Source organism: Salvelinus sp. IW2-2015, linkage group LG24, assembly GCF_002910315.2.
Source record: "Salvelinus sp. IW2-2015 linkage group LG24, ASM291031v2, whole genome shotgun sequence".
NCBI classification, from domain to species: Eukaryota; Metazoa; Chordata; class Actinopteri; order Salmoniformes; family Salmonidae; genus Salvelinus; species Salvelinus sp. IW2-2015.
Genome location: NC_036864.1, coordinates 10180375 through 10196089, shown reverse-complemented (window position 1 = coordinate 10196089; position 15715 = coordinate 10180375). Strand labels below are relative to the sequence as shown.

The 15715-nt window shown below is 44.2% G+C and overlaps 1 protein-coding gene and 1 pseudogene across 6 annotated transcripts; both read right to left on the bottom strand.

Annotated features, from left to right (window-relative positions):
* Positions 1-2316: 2316 nt before the first annotated feature.
* Positions 2317-5943, bottom strand: LOC111951448 (tetraspanin-9). 6 transcript variants are annotated; one of them, XM_023969534.3, is made up of 9 exons: positions 5854-5943; positions 5222-5276; positions 3990-4069; positions 3638-3829; positions 3466-3540; positions 3243-3344; positions 3000-3131; positions 2761-2844; positions 2317-2665 (listed from the first exon to the last, which is right to left on the bottom strand). In XM_023969534.3, exons 3-9 carry the CDS (start codon positions 4050-4052, stop codon positions 2594-2596), a joined length of 720 nt encoding a protein of 239 aa, XP_023825302.1. In that variant the 5' UTR covers positions 4053-4069; positions 5222-5276; positions 5854-5943; the 3' UTR covers positions 2317-2593. The 6 variants fall into 6 exon arrangements, with proteins under 6 accessions (XP_023825302.1, XP_023825300.1, XP_023990337.1 ...); XM_023969532.3 differs by having other exon boundaries at positions 5228-5276; XM_024134569.2 differs by lacking the exons at positions 5222-5276; positions 5854-5943 and adding an exon at positions 5110-5190.
* A 304-nt stretch (positions 5944-6247) lies between these two features.
* Positions 6248-15165, bottom strand: LOC111951378 (endosome/lysosome-associated apoptosis and autophagy regulator family member 2-like; annotated as a pseudogene).
* Between the last annotated feature and the right edge of the window lie 550 nt (positions 15166-15715).

Here is a 15715-nt window from a genome sequence, read left to right as displayed (position 1 = left end):
CCACATATTCTAGGTCGGAACCGTCCAGGGTGGTGATGCTAGTCGGGCGTGCGGGTGCAAGCAGCGAACGGTTGAAAAGCATGCATTTGGTTTTACTAGCGTTTAAGAGCAGTTGGAGGCCACGGAAGGAGTGTGAACTATAGCCATTGAGCTCTACCGTGCCTTAGGGAAATAATGACAATCTAGAATGCCCTTCAAGCCAATCAGAAACAAGTATTCAACAATGTCATGGTATAAGTCTTTGATATTGAGTTGTTAAACTTGAAGTGTAAGAGTTAAGGTTTGAACTTAACCACAGTGGTGCAAGGCGACTCCTCACACTTTTCTTGCTCTCTTCGTATGTTTGACATTAATAGTTGCAGAAATCTACACAAGTGTAAAAGTTGAGGTTTAAACCCACAAACTCAAGGTTATGAGACAGGGGTTCTAACCATTGAGCCACCAATTCTTGCACGTTCTCTCTTAACATACAACCTCAGAATCATGAGGCAGACTTCTATAATATTCTGCAGAATGAGGTGGCATTGTTTCTCCTGGGGCACTCCTGTAACAGTACTAGATGATGATAGTTCACTCCTGTAACAGTTTCTAGATGATGATAGTTCACTCCTGTAACAGGACTAGATGATGATAGTTCACTCCTGTAACAGTTTCTAGATGATGATGATAGTTCACTCCTGTAACAGTACTCGATATGATAGTTCACTCCTGTAACAGTTTCTAGATATGATGATAGTTCACTCCTGTAACAGTTTCTAGATGATAGTTCACTCCTGTAACAGTACTAGATGATGATGATAGTTCACTCCTGTAACAGTACTAGATGATGATGATAGTTCACTCCTGTAACAGTACTCGATGTAGTTCACTCCTGTAACATTTCTAGATGATGATGATATTCACTCCTGTAACAGTACTAGATGATGATGATAGTTCACTCCTGTAACAGTTTCTAGATGCTGATAGTTCACTCCTGTAACAGTTTCTAGGTGATGATAGTTTCACTCTGTTAACAGTTTCTAGATGCTGATAGTTCACTCCTGTAACAGTTCTAGATGATGATAGTTCACTCCTGTAACAGTACTAGATGATGATGGTTCACTCCTGTAACAGTACTAGATGATGATGGTTCACTCCTGTAACAGTACTAGATGATGATAGTTCACTCCTGTAACAGTACTAGATGATGATGATAGTTCACTCCTGTAACAGTACTAGATGATGAGTTCACTCCTGTAACAGTACTAGATGATGATGGTTCACTCCTGTAACAGTACTAGATTAGATAGATAGGTTCACTCCTGTAACAGTACTAGATGATGATAGTTCACTCCTGTAACAGTACTAGATGATAGTTCACTCCTGTAACAGTACTAGATGATAGTTCACTCCTGTAACAGTACTCGATGATGCTTTAGTAAACAGAATTGCAATTTGAACTGAAGGAAAGATGGCCAGCACTTTGACAGAATAAGCGTAACTTTTATTGAACACATCCCAGTAACTGGTTTTACAATAATGCATCCGTACAATATAACTAATCAGTTTAAGGATTTCTAAGGCATGAAACCAAACCTCTTTCCCTCTACTCTTTTTGTGTTCAAGCCATTCATTCTATTCTGGATGACTGAGGGGTGTCCCTACACCCACACAATCCAACCCCCCTTCCTCACCCACACTTAGTCCCACCATAACTGAACTAGGGCCGGGGTTGTCGACAATTCAGCTTAAAGGGAATTTCCGATTGAGCTATATGCAGCATTTGGGTCCTTCCACAAAATGCTAACATTATGGGCAGTGTAAATTGGTCAAAACAAACTATTAATTTAACATAAGCGGTGTCACATTAAGCGGTTAAATAAAAATCCCCTTGTGACAGGGAGAATGGACACTTGAATGCAAGCTTCACAAAACTATTGGCTAGAAATGTTTTAACAATTCCAATCTATGGGTAAAAGGGATGACGTTATAATTGACACGCTCAGTTTAAGCACAAAGCACCAGAAAATTGCCAAAAAGAGTAGAACCAGTTCACCTCCTTTACACTGAGTTGACTGTTTGTTAGAAAAAACTTCTTAAAAAGGAATAGATTCACCATATATATATATTTAAAAAAAGTTATGTTCACGTAACAGGGTTGGCCTTAAAATGAGGGACAGACATAAATTAATCGCATGAAATAAATACATCTTCAGAAATTACTGTCAAAGCAACAACATAACTAGTTCAACTTTTTAAGAGTATAACTTCAATGATGGTTAAAACATGGAGGAATTTTGGGCTGAAGTTGGAAAAACATAACGCGGGACAATGTCAAAATGCTGATTTTTGGCACTTTATTTGTGGAATGACCCATTTACCATGCATGAGATCACATTAATTGTTGACAACCCGCAGTCGGATTGAATCCCGGCCAAGAACATTAAGATGATCCTCAAAAAACATTAAAATTGCCTTTGTGCAGAAAATGATACAAGGGTGTGTAAATATAAAACACTAAATAAAAAGCTGTTTTGTGGCATGTGTGTGTGTCTTTTTAGAGTATAATTTTGTATAAAAGTAATGGGTCTCAAACTCTGTGTGTGTGTGTGTTCTAAGCTTCGTACTTCTTCCCGGATCGGTGGATCTGYTGGTACAAAGTCATGGAGAAGGCCATACCCAGGAGCTGCAGACAGAAAGTCACATCAATCACACTGCAACAACATCATTACATGTACATCTGTATGTCTTCCTGTATGCGCACACACACACACACCATACCTGTATGACCAGAACACACATGGCGATGGTTCCCAGCAGGTGTTTATTGTCATCCAGCCACTCCTCTACCTTCTCATAGCAACCCTGACAAGAGAGAAACATACAATCTTGAGAAGTGAAAAAGGACACTCCTACACATGCAGATACACACACACTCCCTGATGGTAGGGAGAAGATCAGACACACACTCCCTGATGGTAGGGAGAAGGTCAGACATTTTTAAACAAACACAAACTGACCTGTGACCAGAACTGGTTGGTGGCATTGCGCCCACAGTCCTGGTAGATATCCTGGCAGCAGTGGTCAGGAACCACCTTCTCCTGCAGGGCAGTGTGCCAGTCTGTGTACCCATTCACCCCACAACAATGCCACTGACAGGGAGAGAGAGGAGACAGGGTTATATATTGCACCTCTCCCTTGATGGAATGCTATGCTATTAGTGTGGGGTTGTATGGTAGATCATTAGTAGTTAGGTACCGTACCTCTGTCTGTATGGTGTTCCAGGCGTTGCGGAGGCCAGCGTTGTTGTTGGTGCTGTACAGAGTAAGTCCCTCTTTCAGGTCCTGTCTGGCGTTCTCACTCACCTGCACACACAGTGGATCATGAGAAATGTAGGCAGAGGCACAGAGCACTATGGGAACAGGAACCATAGGTGGAAGGATAACCAGGGGTTGAATTGACAGGTGCCTTCTATGGGAGTCTTACATTGTCTGTGTATACGAAGAACAGGATGAGTAGGATCAGCTCTGCCAACAGAATAGCCAACAACGTGATGAAAAACTACAGGGAACAAGTGAGAGAAGAGAGAGAGGCAGGTGAGGTTGCCAATGTGCCAAGCAATGTAGTGTGGTGCATCGTGGTCGTGTAGTTMACTCACACTCAGCAGCAGACACTTGTTCTCCTTGATGGCACCCAGGCAACCCAGGAAGCCTGTAACCATGATGACAGCACCCAGGGTGATGATGAGGTTGGCAGCAGAGATGGAGGGAAAGGATGGTGATAGGGTGGCAAAACTGCCCTGAGACACAGACAACCACACCCCCACACCCAACAAACCACAGCCCCCCAACTGAAAGAGACAGAATAAAATATAAATACATGATTATTGTCATTACTCTAATAATTATTATACCTTTAGTATACTATGATTTAATAATAAAATATTATGCAGAATCAGAATATCAATTAGTTTGAAAATCATGATGTGTATAGTGAGTTTGTTCACCCACCCAGAAGAGCAGGTTGAAGAGGAACAGCATGTATTTGACACAGCAGAGGCAGCCGCGAGCCATGGTGAAGCTGTGACGATCTGCAAATAAAACGGCAGTGTTTATGTAAAACTTTTGTGAGGAATTTGTACGTTTCTCCCTTGCAAATGATCAGCAATCGACTACAATTCAAATGTGATTGAATATCTCGATTACTTCAAACACTGCTCGAACTTGTTTCCTTTTAGTCGTTACAACGGAGTGTATTTCCATAGGCACTAGTAAATAGTAATACTGCACTCACCTCACTTGCGAAACTGTTGTAATTCCTCAAGAAAACACCAGTGCAGCGTTAGCAAAGTAAACTAATGAAAACTCGCTGGTATAGAAGGGTTGGTTGTTCAGCAACAAAATCAACGCTTGCACAACTATAGGGCAAAACACACGGGGTTGGCTTTAAATTGCTGACATGTCAACTGTATTTCGAATTCGATGTTTATTAAAAACAGAAATAAATGTGTACTTGTCTCTCAAATACATCGTTAAAGTTGTTGGTTAGCTTGCGAATTTGGGCCATAGCATTGACATGAAATCTGTCAAAACAAGACATGGTATCAAGAAAACGAGCCACTTACGATTCCCCACATTACGCTTCTCATTCTTGCTAGCAATCTGGTCATCCAGAATCACAACACGCTGACTTCTGCCCCCATAGAAGCATGCACATTGTTCTCGTGACATTTCCAGCTAACCCATCTATTAAAAATACGTTTTTTTTCTCTCGTCCCTGTAATTTTTTTTTAATAGTTGATCTCTTGTGGGATTACAACAGACTAAGGCCTACATTTTCCCAGGTGAGTATACATTTGAAACAAAGATGATTAGCTCCTATCCACCTGTTTGACATGTACCTGTGAAAATATTCCTCAACGGAACCACACGAGGGCAGGCAGTTTGCTCAAGAATGACCGTGACTGGAGTCCTATGGACTAAAGCAACGTTTTCATAATTATGTAGGCTATCCAGTTCACTCCTGATATAGAAGTATTTGGGAATGTCGTGTATACGAGCACAATTCCAAAACCTCCAGATAGCCCCGCAGAAATAACAGAAAATGCATTTGAAAAACGAAAGAACATACCGAACAATGTTTTGATTTGGTCACTTATTTCATGGGAAAGGCTGCCCTCTTGGGGTTGTGTTGAGTCATGACAATTGATACTATTTGAACATGTAAACTGTTCTCGTAATACTTTTACCACTTAGATAAGGAATTAGATGATGCCGTCGAGCCTTCAGCGGAGGGACCTGTAAAACAAAGCACACACAACTATTTCATGTAGGCCTACTGTTGTTCTATGTAGTAGTAACTTAGTTATGTTCTTCTGGAAATGATTTACCGAGCCAATAGCAGTGTAGTGGGCTCTGACACACACACACACACACACAGAAATCTACCATCACTTTTAGGCCAAATACAGAATAATACATCACAGATTGCACTCCCCTTTCATCTTTTTTCTACATCGCCACCACAGGAAGTGACATTTGGTGAGGATCGAGAAAGAAGCATTGTTGCTCGCTCTAGAATGTGTTATGTTAGTGTTTGAATCTGATAGTGTTATGTAACTTCTGTTAAAAGAAAATGTCAACATTGTTTAGCAGCCAGGTCCAATGGTTTTGGCCACACTTCTGATTTAATTCGTTAACGTTGTAAACATATAACTTTGGTCGTGCGTAAATCTAACAATTTACAAGCATATATTCTCATCAAAGTTTTTAGAACATTACACAGACTGGATTGATACCCAGACTGCTGGGATGATTTTAGACTTGTCCTAAACAGCATGGCCGAAGTATCCAGACCAAAGCGATGATTCCGTACCGTAAATGTACCAGCTCGAGTTCAGCTCATCCTCATTTCAGCCATCTCCTGACTACTGACTCTGTCCGGGTTTCCAGCGTAGAATCCGCGATAATGCAGAAGTTAACAAATCCTTTTGTATTATTTTTGTAGGCTATATTTAAACTTTCCTGCTGTCGTCGATGAATCGCAGGCGGAGTATTTTCTCTCAGAAGGGCGGAAACTGGTCTGGAGGCGTGACTGTGGTGGGGAGGAATTATGTTACCGAATGAAACTGCAACGAGAGAATGGGACGTCCTGGGAGATAATGGGTTTATTTGTGTGTGTGACTGTGTGTTGGCATTTTTCTTTCATGGTACATAAACTAATAATAATGTGTAGCCTAACAGAACTGCACACAAATACAAACACGGGCCCAAAGCCAAGTGAGCATTTAATAAAGATGAATCATACCAACATTAATAATTATAAATACTTTAGACATGACTGTACAGATAAACTCCAAATGACAATACAAAATATACAAAAACAGTGACAGTTCCTTTCATTTGCAGCCCTATAATATCCATAGCAATAAGCAGGGTTGTGTTTCCCTGTGTGGTGGGGTCTAGGGTGGGGAGCCAAACGACTTTCCAGTTTCAGTCAGAATCATGGGAACAAGTATGCACCTCCGTACCTTCAGGCTCTGATCAGGCCCTACACCCAAACAAGGGCACTGCGTTCATCCACCTCTGGCCTGCTCGCCTCCCTACCTCTGAGGAAGTACAGTTCCCGCTCAGCCCGGTCAAACTGTTCGCTGCTCTGGCACCCCAATGGTGGAACAACTCCCTCACGACGCCAGGTCAGCGGAGTCAATCACCACTTCCGGAGACACCTGAAACCCACCTCTTTAAGGAATACCTAGGATAGGATAAAGTAATCCTTCTAACCCCCCCCGCCCCCTAAAAAGAGTTAGTGCACTATTGTAAAGTGGTTGTTCCACTGGATATCATAAGGTGAATGCACCAATTTGTAAGTCGCTCTGGATAAGAGCGTCTGCTAAATGATTAAATGTAAAGTAAGTACCTTGCAGAGAAAATGGAGTGACTGGAGCCACGATGGAGTCCTCAGGAATAAGCAGAGCCCAGGAGACATGAAGAGGAGTGGAACAGTGCCAACCCTACCAATTCTCTCTTCTTTCTCTCTCCCTTCTCCCTTTCTTCTCCTTCCTCTCTTCTTTCTTCTTCTCTCTTCTTCCTTCTTTTCTTTCCTTTCCTCTCGCTCCCTTTTTCCTTCTCTCTTCTTCCTCTTCTTTCTCTCTTCTTTCCTCTCTTCCTTCTTTCTTGCTCATCGTTACCCCCCAGACCCATCTCTCAGACTGGGATGACTTCAGCTGTACGACACTGCTGTCTCCTCCCTCTGCTGAAGGATAGAGATACACACAGGGTTAACACACACACACGGTTATAGACACAGGGTTAACCACACACACACACACACACACACACACACACACACACACACACACCCACAACACACACACACACACACACACACACACACACACACACACAACACACGATACCATCCGACACACACACACCCACACACACCCAAGGTACCTTGTGGCGATGGCCCTGAGCTTGCGAGCAGTGAGGGTTTGTGGGAGTAGACCACGTCATCCTCAGGCTCCTCCCCCTCGGCCAGGGCACAGCTATCCGCCACCGGCAGCTCACACTCCTTTATTGGCTGACATCACAGCCGAGAATACTTATACTCCAGCCTGACATGGGGCCGCCATAGTGACACAGAAACACATAGGACACAGAGATGCAGGAGTCAGGAGCGTTGTACTACAGCCTATGGCAGGGCTGTTCAACCCTGTTCTTGGAGAGCTACTGTCCTGTAGGTTTTCACTCCATCCCTCATCTAGCGCACCTGATTCTAAATAATTAGCTGGTTGAAAAGCTGAATCAGGTTGGTTACAACTGGGGTTGGAGTGAAAACCTACAGAAGGGTAGCTCTCCAGGAACAGGGTTGGACGCCCTGGAATATGGCTGGGATGGTTATTTGATTAACAGGTGTCAGTCAATCACCTCTTGTTCTTCTTCCAGAAATAGAAGTGAGAGAGACGAGCAGCACAGCTAAGAAGGCCCCACCCCCTACCCCAACCTTTAGCCATAGAGCGATGGCCTCGCATGGGACAGAGCTCTTAGCTGGCAGGGACATGCCTTTGGTGCACAGCTTTGGTCATTCCACACAGACAGAGTCACCTACAGAGAGAAAGAGAGAGAGAGGTGAGAGGGAAGGGAGGGGGGAAGTGATGGAGAGAGAGTAGAGAAGGAGAAGAAAGAGAGACGGTGAGAGGGAAGGAGGGGGAAGTGATGGAGAGAGAGTAGGAAGGAGAGAAAGAGAGAGAGAGAGAGGGAAGAGGGGGAAGTGATGGAGAGAGAGTAGAGAAGGAGAGAAAGAGAGAGAGAGAGAGGGAAGAGGGGGGGAGTGATGGAGAGAGAGTAGAGAAGGAGAGAAGAGAGAAAGTAGGTTCAATTGAAATACCAAGAGGTGAAAGTAAGAGTAGCATGAGTGTGTAAAAGGAGATGAAGAGAGAAGGGAACAGAGGGAGTGTAGGTTACCTGGACCCCTCCCTTGCAGGCTCCCTCTATCTGGTGATAGTCATCCTGGTGCAGCCGGACAGGCGCTCCCACTCTCCCACAGGAAGTGAAACGTACAGCCGTCACACGTACCTGCAGGGCACGCACTGCACACACACATGCACACAGTAGAAGAATGAAGAAGGAGCTAATGAAAATTCATACACAAATAATACACCAAATGTTTTCAGCTCAGATGTTGAGCAGACAGTCAGACAGGTGATGTTGCGCAGACAGTCAGACAGGTGATGTTGCGCAGACAGTCAGACAGGTGATGTTGAGCAGACAGTCAGACAGGTGTGTGTACCTGGGCACTGTGAGTTGCCCGCGGTCCATCTTCTCTGGGTTGCAACGTATTGTCATGACCGCACTCCGACCACGCTCACAGGATCCAGTCGCCTGAGTAGACCTGAGATAGAGAGAGTCAAACACAAACACACAAATCAAATTATATTTGTCACATGCGCCGAATACAACAGGTGTAGACCTTAATGTGAAACGCTTATTACAAGCCCTTGACCACCAATGAAGTTCAAGAAAGCGTGAAGAAAATATTTACTGAATAAACTAAAGTTAAAAAACATACAAAGTAACAATAAAATAATGAGACTATATACAGGGTCAATGTGCGTGGGTACAGGTTAGTCGAGGTAATTTGTACATGTAGGTGTGGGTAAAGTGACTATGCATAGATAATAGACAGTGCGTAGCAGCAGTGTACAAAAAAACACATTTTCAACCCACTTTCAACCACAATGACTGATCTTCACTGGAACCATTAAACTATGAATGCTGTTCTATGGCGTCTAGCTCTACGCTGGCCTACCTGTAGAAGAAGTTGATGTCTGGAATGCCTTTTGAGTTGTCAGAGAAGAGTTCTGGTCTGGCGTTTATTCCGTCTAAATCACTGTCCACTGTCGCTCCTGAGAGAGAGACGGAAAGAGATGGAGAAAACAACTTTCAAATGAAATGGTTGAAAATAAATCTGTTTTTAGATCAAGCGTATACTTTGTGCTCTGGATATATTACTACTAGTGGTTGTGGCACTGTACTATAATCATTATGAAGGCACTATTCTATTGCAATCTCACCGAGGAAGGTATCAGCCAGACTGATAGACTGGGATGCCAGAGCCATCCTGAAGCCCCGCCCATCCGCAGGAATGATGGTTGATTGACAGATGAAGCTGTCCACTGAGTTGACGAACTGGGTGGAATCACTCCCCATGTCCTTGTTGGCGAGATCGGTGACATTATCTGTGCAGACAGCTGCCATCTTCCCCTGAAACAGAACACACAAAGACAACCCTGAGGTATGTGTGTGTTATCTAATGTCCATACAAGCTGATGTGTGCGTGCATGAATGTGTGTGTGTGTGTGTGTGTGCGTGCGTGCATGTGTTACCTGGTGTCCACACAGGCTGACATTGAAGACGTGGAGATACTTTGTGCCTTTAGAGGTGAAGCTGGGGCCGATGGTGAGCGAGGCCACGGTGCTCAGAGAGCTCAGGTCAAAGGTCAGGGTGCGGTTGTTCTCCGTATGACTGAAGGAGCAGTCGCTATAGCAACGAGAGTGCTCCTAGGAGGGGGCACAATAGCATCAAGTCAACACACATCGCACAAATAGCGGCTCACATGATACACACATGATAGTACCAATGCTAAAAACATTATTCTCCAGAGGAGAGACTGTTAACTGTTGATCTGGATGAGAGTAAAACTCATATAAGTATGGCCCTGAGAKTTTAGATTAGGTTATGAGGATGTAATGTTATAAAGTGGTTCTAATGATTATAATGGTTACGAAAGGTTAGTTTGTAAGGTTGTGACTTATGGTTGTGTGATGATATGAGTTGTGTGTTTGTGTTTAATATAATACCTTGTTGCTCTTACTCCCGGGGCCACAGGGCAAACACGCGTCTTCTCCATATGTGTGGTGACCAGACAGGTATGTGTTGGGGGGGCACTCCTGGCACCGGTTGGTGTCTCTGTCAATGTAGAACCCAGCTGGGCATGGAATACACGACCCAGACCGCTGAGAACTCTGGGATAGGAGGGCGCAGGCCCGGCACGCAGATGCCACGCCATCCTGGACATTTGTCACGCTCACCGAGTAGAGTATCACCACGTCACTGATGTACCGCCGCACCTAGATACACCCACGTCAATATATTATAGTGCAGTATGTAAGTGTGTCTGTGTAGTATGTGTGTGCGTGCAGTGTCACTGTGTGTGTGTGTGTGTGTGTGTGAGAGAGTGTATGTGTGTGTGTTTTGTGCAAGTGTGTGTGTACTCACGTCCTGAGCCTGATTGGTCCTCTGGAAGGCCCAAGTGTATGATATGGATGCGTTCCTGRTCATGATGTGTGTGTAACTCTGTCTCTCCTTACTGCCCTCCCATGATTCCACCACCGTGGTGCTCTTCCTGTTCACATCCTGCAGGGGACGACACACACACAGGGTTTATACGGCAGCGGATCATTCTAGTTTACAATTTACACAGTGACTGGTTTATCTGAAATCTCACTGCTTTACTCTGATTTAGTTGTGTAAATTGTGTACTGTGATCGGTTGTGTTTGTTCAAATATACTTTGGTTTCATTTGGATACATGGGTTGTTTTAACTGAGTCTACTGCAGGGATTACCAACTAGATTCAGCCGCGGGCTGATGTTCTCTTGAGCGGATTGACAGCAAGAAGCCCAAACATAATATTTGACTAAAACATAATAACTTCAAACCTTGCCTACATTTGTATACGATCACATATATCTCTCTATTATATGTGGGAATACTTGGGAACCGATTTCCAAAACTAAAATCACTTGTAGCTGATTTGCTGGTGTTTTTACAGTGTTTTATGTCCAACAATTACATTTTGTATTATTTCTTTGGGCTCAGAAAACTTGGGGGGCCGCCAGTTGGGTAACCCTGTTCTGCTTTATATGGCTTTACTAGCAAACATAGATATTGATATGTATTTAGCAGTATGAAAGTAGGTCACTCATGTATTGGCTATGTCATACTGGCTATGTTGGGTTGGGTAATATTGATTTTCTGGCTAATACACTGTTGATATTGCCAGTAACATTTCCCTGAGATCCTAGACACACACTCGTGCAGATGTGAGTGGTCCGACACACACCATCATGAAGTAGAGCTCACAGTCGGCAGAGCAGATTGTCTCGAAGACGAAGGTGATCCGGCCAAACTCAGTCCCGGTCATCCCAGCAAGTGATGTGGGTAACCTGACAGAACACACACACACACCCACACACAGGGCCAATAAAAAATGATATTTCACAATAATCATAGCCATGTGTTCATTCTGACCACATGACCTAACCAGGAAAAACCTGAGAGCTCTAACAATAATACACAGTCAAGCCAAGACTAACTTGAAGCCAGGAACATGCAGGTTCAGGATGAGGTAATCGTTATCCGAGCCTCCAGCACCGCTGCGGATGTGATCCCCTGCCACCTCCCAGCCTGAACAACAACATATTACTGTGATTACACATTCTATTAAACACACATCTATATTCCTTACAGGGGCGGCAGGTAGCCTAGTTGTTAGAGCGTTGGGCCAGTTACCAAAAGGTTGCTGGATCGAATCCCCGAGTTGACAAGGTAAAAATATGTCGTTCTGCCACTAAACTACGCAGTTAACCCACTGTTCCCCGGGAGGCCGTCATTGTAAATAAGATTTTGTTCTTAACTGACTTGCCTAGTTAAATAAAGGTAAAAAAATTACAAATAATAACAATCTGAGGGACACCACATATCTGTAACACAGACATCTATGATCCCATTAGTCAGAGAGACACAGAGTTATTACATACCCAGCAGGATGTCTATATTAGACATATCTACTATTCACCCATGTGTACTATTACATACATATCACATATCTCTTGACCCTAACCACCCGAGACATGTTTCTCTCTCACCGTTCATATCGTCACATTTGGAGTTGCCCACGTTGAAGCAGGAAGTCTTCATGTTGGAAGGGAGGACGTTCCACCATTTATACTCATACCCCAGTACTGGCTCTGTCCCCGCAGGACACTCCTCACACACTGGGACAGACACACACAACCGTCAACAACACATTTCAATATACAGCAATACAGATGTGAGTGGCGTGTGTGTGTGTACTGTAAGTGTGTGTATGTGCACTGTTTATGTATATATATATAGTATGTGTCTGTGTGTGTGTGTGTGTGTGTGTGCGTGTACCTGAGGTGCCGTCAGAGTGTGTTCCAGGAGGACAGGGGAAGCAGGTGGAGTCGTTGGTGTTGTAGTAACCAGGGTTACAGGGAGGGCAGGCCTCTCTCTCCCCTGTAGGGGGCAGTGCCACAGCGCCTGTCACATTCTCCTCACAGATCCTCGGCTCCACCCACCGGTACATCACCTGCGTCTGTCACCACGGCAACCACAGCAGTTACATCACAACCATAGAGATACTATACACAGGATGTCTTATGTATTGTAATCTAATGTATGTGACCACAGCCTTCTCTCTCTATATGCACACTATATGTGTGTGTGACTTACCTTTCCCTCGCTGTCGCAGGCTGTGTGGATCTGAAAGTAATCCTTCTCTGAACACGGAGGCCTCTCCTTACACTGTGACCATCCTTCATCTGAGGGAAAGAGTGAAAGAGAGAGAGGGAGACAGTGGATATTTGAACTGGTATCTACTGATACATATTTCAAGTGTGTGTGCTGTGTGTGTGTGTGTGTGTGTGTGTGTGTGTGTGTGTGTGTTGTGTGTGTTGTGTGTGTGTGTGTGTGTGTGTGTGTGTGTGTGTGTGTGTGTGTGTGTGTGTGTGTCTAGTACATACGTGAGTACTGTGTGTCGGGGCAGGGAGTACAGGAGGCGGCTCCCTTGTTAGACGATGTGTTCCTGGGGCAGGGCTGGCAGGAGGAGGAGCCAGGGGCGGAGCTAAACCAGCCCGGTCGGCACGGGAAACACTCCAGGTGTAGGCAACACCTAGAAAGAGACACATTAATTCATTAAGATGTAGATTCGGCTGTCGTCTCTGTGGTCTCATATCCTAGATCTAAGAAGGGTGAGTTCTGGAGTGGGTGAGAACCTGTTGATACTACACTGCCTTGACCAACCACATTACAGAGGCATGCAGAATGGGAGAGAGAATATAGTGTAGTGTGAAGATAGGGAGTACGGGTTACGAGCGGTCTTTACCCTCAATCTGGATGTTCCTGAGCAACACTGGTTTAACCATCTTCCCTCCGACCAGGATCCCTGTCGCTCCTCCAGTACAGTATGTTTAGTGCCAGACTTCAGATTCAACTGAGTCACATGTCACACAATATGTTGCACACAGATTATGTTACACACATCACACACACCAATCATATAACACACACGTATCACACGCACTGCCTTCCTCCTCACCTGTGTGGTGTGTCCCACTCTCCGTTGGTGGTGGAGTTGATCCCACTTCTGATCGTCTGTCTGGGCCATCTCCTGACACTGCTCGTTCTGGACCTGAACACGCGTCACCACGGTAACCACTCCGAATATTGCATCACATGATTCTCTCGCTTTTCAATCAGCAGCTGATTCCTCCTCACCACAAAAAGCACTCAATGCCCACATCTTTTGATGTAAAGCCATTGATGTAAAACACCATTGATGTTAAAGCCATTGATGTACACAAAAATATATTAATGTACAATTAAAGTCTTCCTCTGCTACCGCAAAACAGACCCACTTTTCATCTCTACGTACGTCAACCAGCTAAAAAAAAGGGTAATAAATGAACTGATATTAAACTTCAGCAGGGAGGAGAGAGTCAGACTCACATAGACTCAAAAAATATAGTTGTTGTCAGGGGACTGGGTAGCTGAAGGAGACAGACCCTGCTTCTCCAGATGGCACAGCGTAGACCAGAGACACGGTTGCACTCATCACGACTTAGACTCCAGATACACACCCTGCGGCGTCCACGATGAGCCTACAGTAACACGGAGCGAAGAGAATACAGGACTACTGTGAGTTTGTGTGTGACTGAATGTGTAGTTAGGTGTGTGTGTGACTGAATGTGTAGTTAGTGTGGTGTGTGTGTGTGTGTTGTGTGTGTTGTGTTTTGGGTTTTACTATTCTTGTGGGGACCAGAAGTTCTCACAAGGATAGTAAAACAAGGAACATTTTCACCACAGGGACAAAGGCTATTTTATGTTTAGGTCCTACATTGGGTTAGGGTAGAGGCTAAGGTTAGAATTCAGGTTTAGGTGTTTAGGGTTAGGGTTTAGGTTTAGGTGTTAAGGTTAGGGTTGAGTTGGGTGTTAGGTGTTTAGGTGTTAGGGATAGAGTTAGGAGTTAGGAGTTAGGAGTTTAGGAGTTAGGAGTTAAGGGTAGGGTTAGGGTTAGGTGTTAGGGTTAGGAGTTAGTGTGTTAAGGGTTCAGGGTTAGGGTTAGGGTTAGGGTTAGGTGTTAGGAGTTAGGAGTTAGGTGTTAAGTTAGGGCTATGAGTTAGGGTTTTGAATGTGAATCAACTTTTTTGATCCCACAAGGACAGGAAAAACAGACATGTGTTACCTGTTACAGGCCTGACTCTCCTCTTCCACTGGTCCTGGGTCATGTAGGTGGCCAGGCTGGTGAAGCGGCAGGGATAGTGTCCCATTGGTCGAAACGCACCCCACTGCCAGCGAATAGAGCCGCCGCACACGGCGTACATTGCTGACAGACATCTCTAGGAACTTTCCCGCCGCACACGAGAAGCTGACAGACAGACAGATAGGGAGAGAGGAGGTCACACACACACAATGTGACAGACACATTCACACCTAGACAGTATACATACAGTTGAAGTCGTAAGTTTACATACACCTTAGCCAAATACATTTAAACTTTCATTTTACAATTCCTGACATTTAATCCAAGTAAAATTCAATTAGGATCACCACTTTATTTAAGAATGTGAAATGTTCAGAATAATAGTTAAGAGAATGATTTATTTCAGCTGTTATTTCTTTCATCACATTCCCAGTGGGCCAGAAGTTTACTTACACTCAATTAGTATTGGTAGCATTAACTTTAAAATTGTTTAACTTGTCAAACGTTTCGGGTAGCCTTCCACAAGCTTCCCACAATAAGTTGGGTGAATTTTGAGATGTTGCTTCAATATATCCACATAATTTTTCCTACCTCAGATGCATTTATTTTGTGAAGTGCACTAGTCCTCCTGCAGCAAAGCACCCCCACAACATGATGCTGCCACCCCCGTC